The sequence below is a fragment of the Wyeomyia smithii genome, chromosome 2 (assembly GCF_029784165.1).
Source record: "Wyeomyia smithii strain HCP4-BCI-WySm-NY-G18 chromosome 2, ASM2978416v1, whole genome shotgun sequence".
Classification (NCBI taxonomy): Eukaryota; Metazoa; Arthropoda; class Insecta; order Diptera; family Culicidae; genus Wyeomyia; species Wyeomyia smithii.
In genome coordinates this window covers 2,153,762-2,173,290 of record NC_073695.1, presented here as the reverse complement: position 1 = coordinate 2,173,290, position 19,529 = coordinate 2,153,762, and the positions used below count along the sequence as shown (strand labels likewise).

The 19,529-nt window shown below is 41.9% G+C and overlaps 1 protein-coding gene across 4 annotated transcripts; it reads left to right on the top strand.

Annotated features, from left to right (window-relative positions):
• The first annotated feature begins 1,705 nt into the window (after positions 1 to 1,705).
• LOC129725851 (laminin subunit gamma-1) lies at positions 1,706 to 16,967 on the top strand. 4 transcript variants are annotated; one of them, XM_055682171.1, is made up of 12 exons: positions 1,706 to 1,839; positions 2,532 to 2,810; positions 3,420 to 3,986; positions 4,046 to 4,355; positions 4,417 to 5,805; positions 5,865 to 6,062; positions 14,022 to 14,135; positions 14,198 to 15,500; positions 15,563 to 15,812; positions 15,867 to 15,953; positions 16,016 to 16,316; positions 16,376 to 16,967. In XM_055682171.1, exons 2-12 carry the CDS (start codon positions 2,658 to 2,660, stop codon positions 16,585 to 16,587), a joined length of 4,884 nt encoding a protein of 1,627 aa, XP_055538146.1. In that variant the 5' UTR covers positions 1,706 to 1,839; positions 2,532 to 2,657; the 3' UTR covers positions 16,588 to 16,967. The 4 variants fall into 4 exon arrangements, with proteins under 4 accessions (XP_055538146.1, XP_055538147.1, XP_055538148.1 ...); XM_055682172.1 differs by having other exon boundaries at positions 1,809 to 1,920; XM_055682173.1 differs by lacking the exon at positions 1,706 to 1,839 and adding an exon at positions 1,858 to 1,979.
• Positions 16,968 to 19,529: the final 2,562 nt, after the last annotated feature.

The window sequence follows — 19,529 nt, the reverse complement described above, 5'->3', positions numbered from 1 at the left end:
TTCAGCAGGGGCATATTGAATTGCGATACGTATCAACGGTGCAACAGGAAGCGGACATTATGACCAAGGGGCTACCTGCAGCACAGTTTCGTCGACTACGAGAAAAATTAAATGTTACATCAATTGAGCAGGGGTAATGAGAGTGCAATTTATGTTCAGTGTATCATTTTTTTTTTTTTGACTGTCTTATCCCTCCATATGTAAACCTTGTTAACACTGCTGGCAACCTAAACAGTTTCAATTTCCTCTTTAATTCAAGACACCATCTTGTAGCAAAAGTCTGAATAATACACACGCGTTTCTTTAGTTGTTGAATTCGAGTAGCCTTTTTCTAATCCGAAATCTCTTTCCGCCCATAAATATGAATATGAATAGTGGTCGTGAACCATTACTGTAAATAGCTTTAAAAAGTAATTGTTTTCGTTTGTTTAACCAAAACAGATCAAAGTGGTCCAAATCTTACAAAACACGAGAAATAAATGTAGCGATATGACTATTTACATATTAAAAAGTTAGCGATTAGCGATTAGCGAAAGTTCCGCTAATGTGGGCTTAGCGTTTAGCGTTTAGCGATTATCGAGCTAAATTTTCCGGTTAGCGACTTAGCGATTAGCGTCGCTAAATTTTCGGTTAGCTGTGCCCACCACTGGGAATTGGCGATTCAAAAGTCTTCTAAAGGTCAAACATCAGCAGCCGAATCAGTGGACAAAAACAAAGTTTTGCAGAGAAACTTGTATTATTTGAGCTTACCGGAAAATTATCTGCGAATCTGAAGTAACTATTTGACGACATGAAGACCCCGAAATGTACCTTGATGAGAAACAAGAAGCGCACGTTTTTCTCTTCTGCAAATATTTGCAGCAAAAACCAATCGTAAATTTTTGAAACGTGATGATGCTATGTTGTTATGAAATCGTATTTCGAGCAATTTGACAATAATATATGAACGATTTTTGTTACCTTCCACTAATCCTAGAAAGATAGTCTGACTCTTCGCTTTTAGTAACATTGGTCTATGTTTTCACTAAATAGTACGAACCGCTTACCTTTATTTTTAAATTAAATTCTGGTATTTGTTGATCAATCGATGTGTTAACACCGCAACGACCACTTATCAATTAACTGGTAAACACAGGTTTTGCCTTAGTGCTCAATCTAAAAAAAAAAAGACGCCCTTAGTAGAGATAACTTTTTCAGAGACTTGAATGAGTTTCCTATAAGCCTCCGTAGAAGCGACGAACTCGGTGAGCAATTATTCTGCGGGCACTTCTGCATACACTTAGAGCACCAAAATTCACAGCAATGGTTGAAAAGCTATAATCTTTTTGGGGCAACTGTTTTGGACTTTTATTTTGTAAAATTATCAATTAAGTTAATGGTGGCTTGATGTTTTTAAAAAAATCATTCATTACATTAAACAATACAGAGATCTTCACGGATCGGTTTTGCTCGGGTCACCAACGATCGATGTATCTGTGGAATCGATGTTACGAAATAGACACAGCATAGTATGCAACATATTTTTTTCGGTCTGTTTCGTCGATTCACACGAATCATAATCCCAAGGCGAGGAGGCGCACATGGTTCTCTCTCTCACCAAACTATGCTGTGTACGACGATCATATGATCGTGGTGCTACTTGGTCGACCCTGTGCTTGTGTGTGGAGGGTAATCTCTCCGGGTATGTTTATTTCAATGTGCTGCCCAGCGTGTAGAATAAGGAATTGAAAGACGACGATGTTGATGAGAACGAACCTCGAGAGAACTGAACTGAACGGAACATACATCTCTAAGAGGTTCAGTCGCGCTCCAGGTTTCGTACGGCATTGAAGTTCGGTGGTAAAATCACAGCTTTTTTTGTCTTCTTCTTAGAAAATTGGTGCCATCTTGGTTCCGAAATAGGTTGAGCATGGAAATTTAGTATGTTGCGAGTGAAAGAGTGTCACTAAGCACTAAACCTTGGAACGGAAATCTTCGAAGTACGCACAGGTCACCGGAGTGCAGAGTGAAATTGATGTGAACCGTAAATTTCTTTTGTCGGCAAAGCGAGGAAACTTGTGCATTGTAAAACGTTTACCAACAGGAATTTTTCTAAAACTGTAGACCTCTGCATTATCTCGCTTCGTGATAACGATTTCAACGTGCTGCTTGGTGCTTACTTCCTGTGCTGAAATTGCTTTTTGAACTAAAAAATGAAGTAGAATATTCTCTAGTTTTTTTTATTGCCGATTGTGCTTTAATGACAGAAATCTTGTTTTAACTCATGATGTAATCGTAAATTAAACAACTGTTCGCGAGCTGATGTGATATCATTTATATTTATTCAAAGCTTATTTAGTTTTCGTGATCTGTTCATTCGCCAGATGTACGCACGTTAAACATGGAAGAGAATCCAACACATTGTTGGATACCAATGTTTATTTTAGGCGTTTCTTGGTGCTCGGTTTAGTGTTGGTGTGAAAACTGCAATTTTTGACGCATCCGGCTGAAATGTTCGCTAGTTAGTACATTGACTTATTTGTTTATTTCAGCGATTTACTAGCTTAGACTGCGAAATGAGGCTTATATCCGAGGGGCAGTTCAATTAAGTGGAAATACAATCGGGTCATTCTTAAGTGAGCACGCGTTCCTGTGTGCAATTTCAAGCCAGAGTTGCAATGTTGTTCAAACTGCCAAACATAGTACCAAAGACGGTCATCATCTGCTGGTTCCTGGTGCTGTCAATCGAAAGGATACCAGCGGCCAGTGCAAATGAAAATACTCACTACATGCCCCCGCTGGAGTGTTACGATCCCTACGGTAGACCGCAGGTGAGTGTTCCGCTCATTCTATCAGATTTCAGTGAAACAGCAATTAGAACAATCTCATTCATGATAATCACTTTCACTATCAAATTTAATTACATTTCTAAAATAATAAACAGGCAGACAAGGTGGTCCTTCTGACAGTAGCATTGTAAATCACAAGCATGCTGTGATTTTGATTTCCTCGAGTGAACGCTTAATTTTTTCTCCCCTTTAAAAGGGTTTAAAATTGCTTTTATCAGCAAAGAAAAATAGTTTTTACACTGAGTGTCTATTTTTATCCGTCAGTTGCTGGCAGTCTTGGTTTTCACTCTCGCTTCAAAAATCTGCATTCCAATTGCCACAATTATCCTAATTTATTGCTTACAATTGTATAATTACTTACAGCGACGTAACTATAGCTACAGTTGATAAAGACAATTCAGTAGTACGTTGTGTGTGCTCCGGAAGTATCAGTCACATTTTTGATAAGGAGAGAACATCTTTGCCTCAGAAAGCTTGATCTTGCCAATTCGTTTCGAAAGCTCAACCCTGCAGACGGGCAGAGTGACGTTATTCATTCTGCTGCCTACTTTGTTGTGTCGATGATGATTTTTATTTTCAAACCTTTTTCAGCGCTGCATACCGGAGTTCGAGAATGCCGTGTATCAAGTAGAAATTGAAGCCACAAACACGTGCGGTGAGGATGGGGACACTCACTTCTGTGTCCAAACTGGATACTCGAACAGAAAAAGCTGCGACGATTGTCGGTCAGGGCAACATTCACCGCATTATCTGACGGATCTACACGATCCCACCGATCCGACCTGGTGGCAGTCCGAAACCATGTTCGAGGGCATCCAATACCCGAACCAGGTCAATCTCACTCTCAAGCTGGGCAAATCGTTCGATATCACGTACATTCGGATTGTGTTTTATTCGCCACGGCCGGAGTCTTTCGCCATTTACAAAAGAATAATACCGAACGGACCATGGGTGCCCTATCAGTATTACAGCGCCACCTGTCGAGACACGTACGGCCTGCCGGATTCGCTTTCCGTCATGAAGGGTGAAGATGAATCGCGAGCTCTCTGCACCAGTGAATACAGTGACATTTCTCCATTGCGAGACGGAAACATTGCCTTTTCATCCCTCGAGGGCAGACCGAGTGCCATAAACTTTGAACACAGTCTTGAGCTTCAGGTACTTTCGGAATGTTAACCAAGATTGATAATATAATAGTAACCGTTTTCTAATTCCAGCAATGGGTAACGGCAACCGACATACGCATCACCTTGGACCGCTTGAACACTTTCGGTGACGAGGTGTTCGGTGATTCTCAGGTATTGAAGTCATACTTCTACGCTATCGCTGATATCGCGGTGGGAGCCAGATGCAAATGTAACGGTCACGCCAGTGAATGTGTAACCAGCACCAGTAGCACCGGCCAGCGAGGACGAGTTTGCAAGTGTCAACACTTCACCGATGGCCCGGATTGCGAAAAATGTTTACCCTTTTACAACGATGCTCCCTGGGGTCGAGCCACTTCGAAGAATGTTCACGAGTGCAGACGTAAGTGAACGGTAAAACTGTTGTTGACTGAATACCAATCATAAAAATCTAACTTTTTTAGCGTGCAACTGTAACGGTTATTCTACCAAATGTTTCTTCGACCGTCAGCTGTACAATCTGACCGGTCACGGAGGTCACTGTACGGACTGTGGCGCCAACCGAGATGGTCCAAACTGTGAGCGTTGTAAGGAAAACTTTTTCATGCGTGAAGACGGTTACTGCATCAACTGCGGATGTGATCCAGTCGGTTCCCGATCGCTGCAGTGTAACGCCGAGGGCAAATGTCAGTGCAAACCGGGTGTTACGGGTGAAAAGTGCGATCGCTGCGAGAATAATTTCTACAACTTTGGTCCCCACGGTTGTCAGCCGTGCAATTGTGACACGAGAGGCTCCTTCGATAATACTCCGTCATGTGATCCGGTGAACGGAATTTGCTCCTGCAAAGAAAACGTAGAAGGTCGTCATTGTCGCGAGTGTAGACCAGGCTACTTCAACTTGGACGCCGAGAATAAATTCGGATGCACTCCTTGTTTCTGCTATGGCCACACCAGTGAATGTACAAGCGCAGCCGGATATTCTATCGTATCGACAACGTCAAATTTCAACAAGCATAAGGAAAAATGGACCGCAGCGACAGCTGCTGGCCATCCGGTCGATGTGAAATATAACTCCAAAAGCCAAACCGTCGGAGTTGGTGCCCAAGGTCACGAACCGATCTATTTCCTCGCTCCTGATCGCTTCCTAGGAGATCAACGTGCCTCCTACAATAGACTGCTCAAATTCCGCCTCCAACTCGTGGGCCAATCAAGACCCGACGTTAGTACGTACGACATCATTCTGCAAGGTTCCAACAGCAGCATCTCGCTTCCTATATTCGCTCAAGACCAAGCAATGCCCACTGACGAGTCCAAAGAGTTTGCCTTTAGATTACACGAACACCCGGAGTACTCCTGGCAACCGTCAATGTCAGCGCGCGGTTTTATGTCCATTCTGAGCAACTTAACCGCCATCAAAATTCGTGCAATCTACGCCGATCACGGTGAGGCATTCTTGGACGACGTGGAACTGCAAACTGCGCACCGCGGAGCAGCCGGACGTCCAGCCAGCTGGATCGAGCAGTGTACCTGTCCGGAGGGTTATTTGGGACAGTTTTGCGAATCATGTGCTCCCGGCTATAGGCACAATCCGGCACTTGGTGGACCATTTATGCCTTGCATTCCGTGCGACTGCAACAAACATGCCGAAATTTGTGACTCCGAAACTGGAAGATGTATCTGTCAGCATAATACAGCGGGAGATACGTGCGATCAGTGTGCGAAGGGATATTACGGAAATGCTTTGGGTGGAACTCCCTACGATTGCAAGCGTTGTCCCTGCCCGGATAATGGAGCTTGCATGCAGATGGCAGATGATTCGGTGATCTGTTTGGAGTGTCCCGTTGGATACTTTGGTTGGTATCATGATGTTAATAAGGAGTTGGCTTTTATTCACTTGGATTTTTCTCGGTAGGTCCTCGGTGTGAGCTCTGCTCTGATGGCTACTACGGCGATCCTACCGGAGTTCACGGTGCCATCCGGATGTGTGTGGCATGCGATTGTAACGGCAATGTGGATCCCAACGCTGTTGGTAACTGCAACCGAACGACGGGAGAATGTTTGAAGTGTATACACAACACTGCCGGCATGCACTGCGACCAGTGTCTTCCAGGTGAGTCTTTCGTGATTGAACCAACACTTCTTTGTGTGTGAAGCCTAGTTTAGAGTTCCAAGCAGGCTTCAGAAAACACTGACTAGTCTATTGTTTTCTCCTGATGAAGAGAAAAAAATATGCCAGAGCGATCAAGTTAGCTGTTGACAATATCGCCGTCGTTCATTTTGGGAAATCCTGGGGTGACATTGCGCATTTCGCTTCGAGTAACTCGAATCGAGAGAAATCAAACTCGTTTCGAGGTGGAGTTGGTATTGCGTATTATTTTCGACTTCCCAATTTTATTGCAGTTTATTTCGAGCAAACATTGACTCGAAAATAAATGTCAGACTTGTCTAGGGGCTGGATAACTTTATTTTCATGAAAAATATTTCGGTAATATTATACGATATCGGCCGATAAATTTTGATATTTATCGTTTATCCGACACATTGACATCACACCGACGCCTAATAATGCAACGATAAATACTTTGTAATATCTAATATTGGAAATCTTCCGCCATATATCAATAGTGTCTTGCCCCTAGAGATTGGTATTTATCACGTTTATAATAAGAAGTGTCCTTAAAACAAAATATTAATTTTTGAATGTTTTTCTACGATTCTTCTAGTGACGAAAATGGTTATAGGAATATACAAAGACGTAAACAATAAGATATGAGTATTAGGCTTTCATTAAAATGAAACAAAGTTAGTTATTTTCTGATGCAAAAGAAATTTTTTTTTCATGGTTTCGTCAACATTTCAAGATAAGGCGGGGAGCACTCAAACCTATTTTAAGTACAATATTTCCCTTCAAACTGCACTAGTACAATTCCTGCGCCGTTGAAGTTAGCCCCATACTTTGAATCTACTCGCTAGTGGATCCTACCTAATTAATGTTTTTCCGCTCTACAGATGTTTAGTGAAATTATTTTTGTTTTAGTCAACAAACTTAGGTACAAACGAACGTCTTCAACCTATCGACCATTTTTTATCAAATTCGAGCTAAAAAATGCTCAAACCATTACGTAATGCCAGTGTTGCTCGAAGATCAACTGCAATAATACACCATCTAGTCGTTCCGAGCTCGAATCGAAATCGGCAATGTCAAATGTGGTCGAAACAAACAAAAATCAGTCGAAACGAAATGCGCAATGCCACCCCTGTCTTGTGCTCGTAGGGCATTGTATTGTTTCGCAGCATTAATTTAAGGGTCGATATTATATATATGCTTTTTTGCAAACGTAGATAGAAAGAACCGATCAGAGTAGCCTCTGATTTACAATTTGTGCCAGAGCGGCTGGATTTGCTCAGCTCATAAATGTGTAACGCATTTTAAATGGTTTTGTCTGATCTACTGTTTCGTATATATGCGAGAACCTTGCTGTTGAGCTCAAACGGCAAAATCTGCAAGCATTTTTATCGCAGTAGCCCGTTTTTCAATTTTAAACGCAAATTAAGTTGACAAACCCCCGTGCAATTTGGCTAATATACATATTTCGAAAGTTATATCATGTTTGTGCTGCTTTTCGAAAAAAAAAAATCAGTTCAAATTATTTGAAACTGTAAGGCAGTATAAGTAAGGACGAGAAAGACGACATGTTCCGTGCACCCCGATCAAACCATTACGGAAGCATGAGACTCAAGTTCTTCAAACACGAAGAAAGAAGCAGCTTCACCACACTGTAACTCATGAAAGCTGCGAGTTATTTTGGATATTAGACAATATTGTTTCCCATTTCCTGCCTCTACAAATGGATTTTCCGGACAATCACATGTCACATGTCACAAGCACCAACACCACTGGAACTCCCACGATCCCTACCAGCTACCATGTACTTTGTTTTTGTCAGGGTTATTGTTAAGTCCCAACCTCGCCTTGGTATGCGGAGTTGAGCAACCTAAATCGCATGGTACAGTTGCTTGCTTCCAGCTTTTTAAAATTCTAATAATGCCAGTCGACAACCGCGCACGGATTCTTACCTCCCTTTCAACCTGTGCGTTTGCATCTCCGATGACGACTTTCACGTCCTGTTTTGGACACTCGTCATGGGTTCGTTCCGGGAACTCATCTTTGACGGTATCAGATTTATCGTTTGTCGGTGCGTAGGTGTTGGTTAAACTAGTTGTAGAATTTGCCCTTATTCTCTAACACGCATGTACGGTCATCTACAGGCCTTCCGTGTTCGAAGCCTATGTCTTTGCCGATTTTTCGGTTCCATATTATTTAATTTCGTTGTTCTTAGTGAGAAAAAGTTTCGGTATGCTACCTTATCAAGGTCGCGATACCTACATCCTGCTGATGGGGCTGCCATCTTAGGTTTAGCTGGCGAGGTACAGCATTTCATGATTCAGCCGCTCACTCCGGGTCAGACGCTGTTGTACATCGCCCCTCACAGGGAGACACAGTCGCGTGTGTATTTGAGTTATAAAACCAAGTATTTTTTTAAAAAGGCTGACTGCATAGGAAACTGAAATGGCACGTTCTCGTGTGTGATACTTTCCAATTCTCCCAGTCGCCAACCCGAACAAACCGGAAAAGATTCGGCTCGTCTGGGATGCAACGGCTCTCGTTCACCAACTGTCTCTGTTCCTGCTTAAGGGTCCAGACCAACTGACGTCCTGATGATCAGCACTGCTTGCTTTTCTTTTGGAAGGATGAAGCGTTCTGGCAGTGGTAAGCGAGGAATCAACGAAGGAATAAACCTCGACATTGGCGACGAGTGCACCACCGATAAGGTGATTGGAATGTTGTGGGACACCGGAAGGACTGCTTCATCTATGAAATCTCCTCACGATACAAGCCAGGACCTCATCTCAGAAAACCGACGGCCCGCAAAATGCGAAGTTTTGCAAACGCTTATGAAGGTTTTCGATCCGTTAGTGCTTATCGCTTATGTCACTTTAAAACCCTGCTTCAGAAGATATAGCGCACTCAGGCTGACTAGGACGATCCGTTTGAAGATGTGCAGTACAAGAAATGACTCTCGTGGCCAGCTATGGTGCAAACACTGAACTATGCCGCCCGGGTGCGGTTTTTGCAAAGCAACATGACACGACGAGTCCCGCAACCACCACTTAGTGCTAGTGTTAGATAGGAGGCACGAAGGGTAAAACTTGAAACACCGGAGCCAGTGTCAGTGTAATATTTTCGGCCTCGGTGCCTCAAACTTCGGCAAACACCGGAGTCGAGGGCTAAACTTCGGAAAACACTGGTCTCACGTAAGGAATAATATAACGTGAGTATATTTCAAAACGTCAATAGCCATATGGCAGTGACCGAGTGCCGGTTCGGAAATCGAACGGTAAACTACGAGTCTGTTTAGACTCTTACAGAATGAATGCCTGGACGAAAAATGAATCTTATCTAATGCGAAACATGGGGGAGATCTTTCATCGATTAACGAAGGCGAAATATTACTCGCATAACGCATAACGCGCATAACGTTCGTATTAAAACAATAAATAACAATTGCCGATTTCGCCACACGCACTGGCGAAACTATCCATTCAGCATCAATCATAGTAACCCATGAATCAGCGGAAAAAATTAAAGCTTTATCAGTCGAACTCGAAAGGCTGAAACACAATGGATACGTTGCGGCTGCGTTTGCGGCAATTTGACAGTTAGCCCATACATTTTCTGTCAAATTAACGCCAACACAACGCAAACGTATTCATTGCTTTTTTGGCCCTCACAGTGATGGCTGAAACAGTGAATTTACTCCGTTCAGAAGTGTGCGCGTTCAAAGAATGGTACTCCGTCGCGTCAAAAACGGACATCGTGCGGTACTTTGTGGACGTCGGCTACGCCCGATCCGGCATTTACAACATCTTGGCACTATTGAACAACAATCAGAGCATCGAAACAAAACCCGGTTTCGAACAGCCGACGACCTTGAGCCACAAGATGCTCCAAAGGATCCTGAAGAGCGAAACCAAGCAAAAAGTGGCTACAGCGTTGCGTGCGTTTGGCCGGGAGGTCGGTGCAATCGGCCAAGCAGGGGGAAAATACCTGGCAAACATGGACATACATGCCAGGAAACAGCAGTCCCTTTTACTGGTCTCGGAGCTGCAGGCAATGACGCAGCGGCAATGGCTGAATGGACGACCTGCCCTAGATTATAGACGGCAACAACTGGCAGGGCACTTCGTATTTTACTTCTCTCACGGAGGAAGTGACACACCACGTTCCCCAAAAAAAAAACCAGCTGTAGCTGACGCTCAACAAGAAGGGGATGTCAAAGCTGCTTTTTTTCGCTCTGTCGAAAGCTGCGTCGAAATACCATAAGGGCGAAGACGAGGTGATCTGGCAGGATCCGTCTCATCAACCATTTCTAGGCAAACCTGAAGTGTAAGATCTATAAAAAAAAACGATAAAAGAAATCGAATATGCCTACACGTGAAATGCAATAAAACATTGGTTACTTGGTGGTTAGGTACTATTAACAAAAATTTAATGCAGTATTCCGATGTACAGTGTGGAGATTATAAAATAAGTTCAACAAAACGACGTTGGTTTGCCTCAATGAAGATAGAAAACTGTGGGATTGGACGTCATCGATGCATGGCGAAAACACTCCTGCTCGCGATTGTGACGAATAGGCATTTGCTCCTCATTATGGCTTTAACAGTGGGATTTTTCTATTTGTCTTTAAAATTAATTAGGAAAATCTATGGTAAAAAAAACTTCGCTAATGGCTGTTAAGAGTGCAAACCGTGTTTTTAGGGATGGCCCAATCGTTCATATGAACCAGCTTGCGAAAATGAACCACTAAGCATTCGCCCGAAACCGAAGTCTCCATAATTATCAAGATTCTGGTGTGTATGATAAATATTCTGATTTGAATCTCTGTCAATGTATTCATTGTACAACTCTTACGTCCTGCAATTCACACATTATATGTGCGAGGTCAGAGGAATTGCTGTCTGTTTTTAAAAAATGGATCAGGGCTTGAACTTTTGCTTGTATATTTACTCTTTGTATTTTCTAAAAGACGCGAAATGAGCAGTACGATCGACAGAATATTATACATAGTTAATCAGGAATGCCCACTTTCCAACCTGTTTCTGCTCAAATCAATCATTTTACTAGTAGATGGTGAGAAGGACGATTCCAATTTAGAAGTAGGAATTCACTATCGCCTGCTGTAGGCGGAGCGAGCAACATATAGCGAGTGTTTCACGAAAGAATCGTAAACGATTGCACTCGAACGATCGCAACGATTCTTTCAAATGTTGGTTGCTTGTAGGCGGAATTCGGCTACTCCACGTCGTGCTTTCACCGTGGTATACTACGACGATTTTTGGTGATTTCAAATATCACATGCTAATGTACCATGCTACAATTTCCATAAGCATTGTTGATACCTACTTGCTCCGGTAAGCAAACAGTTGAACGCAATCTAACGTTTATTTGGATTCATGATTTTGCATCACTGGCGATAATGTCTCAGAGATTATCGCGATACCGTTGAATGCAAGTGAACTTGGATACAATAAATATTATCGTGTTTGAATCATTCAGTCTCCTTTTATGGTATTAGGAACTTTTAGAAGCGAAAAGCAATCAGCAGCGTTTCTATGGAAAACTTGTACGCGATTGGAAATAGTTGAACGATACCTGATGAATCAAAGAACACATTTGCATGAAATATTGCTAGTGAGTGAAAATTTCCATGCTTGAGTGCATGTTTTATACTTGCTCAGTGATGCCGTCTGAATATTGTCGGTTTTGTGCAACATTAGCACAATACAAATTCAAAGTGTCGAGAAAAACGCGTTCGAAAATGAGCGTTAGCAAATGTTGCGTAACTGAAAGTGCGCTACATCTTTTGCTATTTGCTTCCATCCGAGCTATTTTGTTAGGTATGTGAAAGCTCAACGATTTTCCGCTGTTTGCCAACGTGAAATGAGATTCTTTCCATCTTGCGTTGACCGAAACTGAGAGAAGACAAAACCTAACAAAAAGGAGGAGCTAGTTACGAAACAAGCGTGGCCATCAACATCAACATGGGCTGTATAACAGCCAGAACCTGACAAAGTCATTTTCAATTGACAATTATCTGGTTATAGTGGCGCTTTGACCCGTCGCTTTCAATTGAAAAGCTTTTGTATCATTTTCGAGCACTTCGTGAGTCACATGACACAGTCGAAAGCTCTTGCTGTGATTCTGAAAACTGAAGGGCTTGGAATTGATACAAACGCTTTTCAATTGAAAGCGGAGACTATCACCATCACTCTCACATGACGATTCTCAATTGAAAATGACAAAGCGCTGCCGGAGACAGAAGGCGTCCATACAGTATATATACCGGAAAAAGGAAGGAAATATTGATCGGAACATGCGTAACGTATTTATTGGATGCCATTGCCGTTCTAACTACGGCTTGCGGTATTAATAAACTACCATCAAACGACGCGATGCGGTGCTAATTTCAATTGAGACGCTGAAGGAAAGGTGAGAGTCTCTGCCTCCTTCACTCTCTCCGTCGATTGAAATAGTCATTAGTTTCATTTGAAATGATCCGAAAGAAGAAAGAGGGAAAGAGAGAAAGAAGTGATTCATTGATAGTAGCCGAAAGGAATCAAGGGAAAATGAAACTGTTCGAATCGAAATGACAGCGCGAGTAGATCAGCTTCATTGTTTTGTTTCGAAAATGTAGAGTCCTGGTAACAGCCTGCTTCTGCAAAAAAGAAATCATTTTACTGTTGGATGTAATCTAGCAGTAGTCAGTAGAGGCAACGGTGACGGCAGCTGCATTTCCTCCGGTGAAGCTCTGTCTTGTTTTGGCAACAACTGAAGCTTCCTGGATCCTGGCAATCATAGTCTGCCGACCGAGTCTAGTTTCCAGTGTCGAGGCAGCTTTTCACTATTTTGTTAGATTGCCTTTTTTCCATTCTACATTCATACTACAGAAAAAAAAACAATTGATTTTAAATTGAACAACAAATTGTTCGATTGTTAAAACTTGTGCAAGTCAAAATTCGGTAGCTTTTCAATTCATTATTTGCACAAAATTTGATTTTTTTTTTTTCAAAATATTTCATCAATGTTAATAACTTTTATCCAACATTAATCAAATATCTCCCTAAAAATGATGTGGTGGCCCTGAAAAGATAAATCTTTTCAGTATTATCACATTATCACATATAATTTTTATTGATCACTCTCAAATGCATAGTGTTGTAACGAATAAATTTATGTATGTCAACGTATCAACAAATTCTAAATCCTGAACTGCCCAGGTAAAAGTGGGATTTTTGGAAGATTTGAGCTGAACTTGCTCTTCATAATTGAAAGTAATAATTTTTTGCTCAAATATAAGGATAAACAGAAACTTAAGCAAGCAAAATAAATAAAACTTCAAAAATGTTCAAATCTCATGATAATGTCTCATCTACTCTTATTGCGCTCAGGTTTTACGTCAGTTTTCCGATTATTTAACCCTTTTCTACACGCGAAAGTTGGATAGTGCGACAACATATCAATATTCTGCGAAATCAGCCCAACTTTTAAAATGCTCCCTAAATACAGTTCAACATTAGGACGCCACTGTCATAGAACACCCGGTAGTAATCGCACCGACGTCGCAGTAGATAAGATATGAACACGCAAAAGCAAAGCCTTGGTGCTACCTTCCGCAATCGGAACTTGACCTGTCGCTTATTATACACATATTTCGCGGTAACCTGTTAGTGTACAGGACGATCCTACTGACACTAAAAGTCTCCCCAAACCGGAATGCGAACATACGACGACTGACTTTTTAGACCAGCTGCGTACCTCTAGACCAGCTGAAAGGCTGACCACGAAGTGGATCCAAAAATGCTAGGAATACACTACTTTTGGCACTGCTCCATTATTTTTATTCTCTTCACAAACTTCCAACTAAATTACGCTTCTTGCGATATTGGTGATAGACTGTGAGTTCCAAAAACTACTAATAGAATAATATTTATGTTTAATCAACAGGTCATTTCGGAGATCCATTTGCCTTGCCCCATGGAAACTGCGAAGAATGTAGCTGCTATCCCAGAGGAACGGAACAAACGGATAAGGGAATTTCCATTTGTGACGCGATAAACGGTATGAAATTGGTTAACTTTGCTTAACATCAGTGAAAACTATATTATTAATTGTTGAAACAGGAAACTGCCAATGTAAGCCCAACGTTGTGGGCCGCAACTGTAACGAATGTAAGAACGGATACTGGAACATCATCTCCGGCAATGGATGCGAAAGTTGCAATTGTGATCCGGTGGGAAGTTACAATTCGTCCTGTGATACCTACACCGGCGAATGTTACTGCAAGCCAGGAATTATCGGTAAAAAGTGCGATAAATGTGCAGTCGCTCATTACGGCTTTTCACACGATGGTTGTGAGTCATGCGAATGTGATCCTAGCGGTTCCAAGGGTTCCCAGTGCGATCAGTACGGGCAGTGTCCGTGTAACGACAATGTCGAAGGAAAGCGTTGCGATCGCTGCAAGGAGAACAAGTATGACCGCCACCAGGGTTGTCTCGACTGTCCGGCATGCTACAATCTAGTACAGGAAGCAGCCAATGAACATCGACTTAAACTGGCCAATCTGAATAAAATACTGCATGATATCCAGTCGAAACCGATTGTCATAGACGATAATGAGTTTGCGGTTAAACTGCGAGCTGTTCAGGACAAGATAGACATTCTGGTGGAGGATGCCAAGAGCGGCTCAGGAGGGGGAGAAAAGACGCTCAATGAAATGCTGCAAGAATTGGAAAAGCGCTTGGAAACCGTGAACGATCTTCTCAACAAAGCAGATCAATCGCAAGAACAAACTGATTTCAAGATTGGCAAAGGCACCAACAATGCAACAATCGCGAACAATCACATACAGGAAGCGCGTAGAGAGTTGGAAAGTTCAATTGATTTAATGCAAACCGATGGAAATGCTGCTCTGAACAGAGCCCGTGAAATATCCGGTCATCTTGGAAACCAGACCAACCAGATCAGTGGAATATCGCGCGAGGCACGCCAGTATGCGGACAAGTTCAAGAAGGAAGCCGAAGAAAACAAGAAGCAAGCGGAGGAAGCACTGGAGAAGGCAACGAAGGCACATAACGCCGCTAAAAACGCCATCAACTTGCAGGCGAACATTGGCGAAGAATTCCGGACTAACATTTCCAACGAAATACAGCAGGCGAACGAAAAACTGAACACCGTTTCGAAACTAACGGAGCAGGCACTGACGAAGGCGAACGAAGTTTACGATGAAGCGTTGTCCCTGTTCGCGGCGGTGAACAACTTATCGCCACCCAGCATCGACATCGATCACATCAAGAAGGAGTCGAACAAGTACAACAAAGAAGCCGACAAAATTAACGAGGATTTGGACAAAACTATTGAGGATCATACAGCTCTACTGACGGATATCAGCGAGAATATAGAATTGGCCAATACCCTGCTTGAGAGGTGAGTATTAAAAATGTTGGAGTTTTTTTTATTATTTTTAATACCTTGTCTCATTCCTGCAGAGCTGAAACCCAGAAAGACGACGCGATCCGCGCGGTGGAAGAACTGGAATACGCTAAAGAGCTTGCCGAGAAAGCGGTAGCCGAAGGCGACGGAACTCTGAAGAAGGCCAACTTCACCTATCACACTTTGGCGGGATTCAAGAATCAGGTCGAGGAATCCAAGCAGAAAGCTGCCGATGCCCTGAAATCTGTCGATAGTATTCGCCGTCAGATAGACAACGCAATCGAGTTGATCGTAAATTCGGAGGAGGTAACAATTGGCTATCCCTTTTAGAATATTCATCTAGCTTTCATTATATTCTAGGCTTTACGAAGTGCAAATCGTAACGCAATCGAAGCAAGAAACAACGCGCAGGCTGCTCAGAAAAAATACGCCGAAGAGGCCTCTAAGGTAAGTTGGAACATTTTATACCTTTGATAAATAAGGTTGTGATCAATTTTACTGTAATGCAGCTTGCAGACAACATCAAGAAGAGAGCCAACACCACAAAAAATACGGCACGCGATTTGCGACACGAGGCGGATCAGCTGAACGGTCGGTTGGCCAAGACAGAGAACAGCCTAACGGAACGCGAAACCAACATCCGGAAGGATTTCAACTTGACCAAGGAGGCGAAGGAAAAGGTCGGCCAGGCGCAGCTGAACTCCAACGAGGCAAAGTCACAGGTTGAAAAAGCGATGAAGGAAGTGAAGGCAATTATCGATGAGTTGGCGGATCTGAGAGACATCGACACCAAATCGCTGAACGCTTTGGGTAAATCGCATTTCATTTTCATAATGACAAATAAATTATTCCATAAATTTCCACCATAGACGAACGTCTAACGGCAGCCGAGAGGGAGCTGGAGGATGCGCAACTCGCGAACAAATTACACGTTCTGAACGAGTCGAAGAACCTGCAGACTCAGAACATCAAAAGCTATCAGCGAGAGCTGGCCGAGCTGGAGAGTGAAATCAACAACATCAAAATGATTGCCGATTCGTTGCCCGAGAATTGTTACAAACGAACGCGCTTGGAACCGTAGTAAGCAGAGCAGTGCAATGACAAAGCGAATAAAAGTTTTAATTTCAGCTAAAAATTTCACGTCATTATTAACGGAATACTTTAGTAGAAGTCTGATTGTGTTCATTTTCACAGCAAACACAGTGCCAATTATTTGTACAATAACATTACGCCTTAACGAGTGTATAGGATATAAGCCGAAAAAAAAACTTATTACCAGTTTGAGAAAATTTTAAAAAAGAAAACTCAGTACTTTAAAATGTGGACCACCTATTTTAAGTGAATGAATTCGCATTTTTTGTTCTCAGTCATTGAGCAAAGACCCAGTTAAAATAAGCAAATACATATAATATATTTCTCTTTGTGCTACAAAATTTGTCCAATAAAACTATATATTAACGAGTGAGTAGTTTTGCTTTTCTGGAGAAAGTTTCGCAACAATAGAGTAGTTTTTTGAAATTGGAATGTTGGGATTGAACAACAGTATTTCTTTCGATAGTAGCTTTAAGGTGATATTCATAAAGCACGAGTGAGTGTTAAAAAAACCGTAACAATTTGTGGCGTGAGGAGGGTCATTAACTAATTCAGAGTTTCTTTATCTATTATCTCTCACTCAAAAACACATTGAAAGACAGAATTTGTACTACTAACGGGGTAACAGTTTTTTGACTGAGGTACCTAAACAAACTGACCAAAACAGTAAAGAAATTTTGATACCCCAAAAATTTTTTGAAATATTGGATCATAGTAATCGGAGACCATTTTCCGTGGTGTTTCCTTTTCGTTTTTTTAGGAATTGATAGTCATCAAATAATACGGAATAAAAAAAAATTTCTTACAATAAGATGTACGACAAAACGAGACAGGGAGGAAGCGGAGGGGTTGATTTTGATCAAAATTTGCGTGATGTACTAAATGGAGGCCGCCTTATATGTTTCATGCTTGAGTGTAGACCGTAACGAGAGCTGCTTGATATTGCAATTTCACGGAAAAAAGCTGTTACACCGATAACGAAAATAATTACATGTAAATAACTTATCTCTTGCAATTGACGTAATGGTTTTTTTTTTTCCTTTCAACGACCTGTTCCGTATCAAGTTTTCTCATAAGCATTCTTTTTGTAATAAATTCGCACTGATTCCACGGAATTACACTAAAACACAAAACTAGAAAATAGAAATGTAGGTTTTTATGTACCTTTTTTAGTTGTGTTCAAATTTCCATAGTGAATTGCAATTCATGTAGGTAATAAGTAAAGCTTGCTTCATTCAGAATTGGAACAAACTTCTACTCATATTGTGGTGCTCCTGGTGGACGAATTTAGAAGTTCAGTCGCCCACATGTCAATTTTTGACATGCCGCAAAACGACTGTATTTTGTAAACAATCAACATGAAAGCTGAAAGAATGAAAAAAAATGTGTACAGTTACCTATTTAGAAAATCTATTGTGGTCTGCATCTAGGCTAGCTAAACAGCGGACATTACCCAGAAACTTCATATGACGCGTTATCAAACGTTATAAGGAAACGTTGACGATTCGGAAGCCTCAAGCCAATCATCGGAGTGGAACTATCGACCGGAAGCTATACGACCAGGTACCCGAAGATTTGGCGAGCTGTCGTTACAGCTATGCCGTTCTAGAATGGTATGCAGAGAAGGGGGTCCAGTTTGTTCCGAAAGATCTGAACCCGTTCCGAGTTTCGCTGTATTGAAGAATGCTGGGCAAGCATGGAGAGGAGACTCAATGCAAAGCAGAAAATTGCCAAAAACATCAATTAAATGATGATCTGGTGGAATCTCTATCTCTCTCTCTTTTCCCTCTCTCTCTCTCTCTCTCTCTCTCTCTCTCTCTCTCTCTCTCTCTCTCTCTCTCTCTCTCTCTCTCTCTCTCTCTCTCTCTCTCTCTCTCTCTCTCTCTCTCTCTCTCTCTCTCTCTCTCTTCCTCTCTCTCTCTCTCTCTCTCTCTCTTTCTTTCTTTCTCTCTCTCTCTCTCTCTCTCCCTCTTCTCTTTTTGACGTAGAACTACGTTTTTCTTTAGCCTACCAGATAGGGATGTAAATAGGAAAACTATTAACGAAAGAGGGACGAAAAATGTCCCTTTTTAAATGCTTATAAATCGGTTTGTTTCAACCGATTTCCTTGATTCTTGCAGCAATTGATTGGAAAATTATACACGCATCCACCCAAATGTAGAAAAATGTTGATTGATTATGCGAATTATTGTACTATTGAAAATTGTCAAGCCTTGTTGAAACGAAAATTACGTCCTCTGATTGGTCGCTTGCTGCCTTTCCCAAAAAAGGTCGACAGAACAGTATAACTAGTTAGCCGCATCGTAGCGAATTGCGGAAGTAGCAGCAGCGGGTTGCGCCAGTAAACAAATCACATCACGTATCTAAGCAGCAGCGAGGTAGCACCAAACGTCTCGATATGCCAGTTAAGAGCTTCGGCCTTCTACCCACAAAAAAGTCTTGGCAACAACACATTCTGTGCTGAATCCAAGAAAACACAATTCTGTTGCGGCCGTCTTATTTACTGAATGCTAAAACAGCTTTTAAAGATTTTGAACAGCAAAATGTCTTTCTCAAGGCAAATAAACAAGTAATTCAAGGTTAATATTTTTTTGGAGATAACACAAGCATTTTGTGCTGGATCCTAGCAATCAAATTCATTGGCGATCAAAAAATTTACTTTATTTATTTACCTAATCCCTCCACTGCTGGGGCAGCACAAAGGCTGTGATCAGCATAACCGATTTTGAACACAACAAACCGCTCTGTTCTGTTAGAACACCAATCAATTCGACTTTACAGGAATTAATTGAAATTCAATCAATCAGCATAAACAGAACTTCGTCGTCTGCCAGCTGCTCAGTTGCAACATGATGCAACACGCAACAGCGAGCAAACGAAATCGCTTGATGTTACAAACAGCGACACGATGGGGATTAAAATCATTGCGTG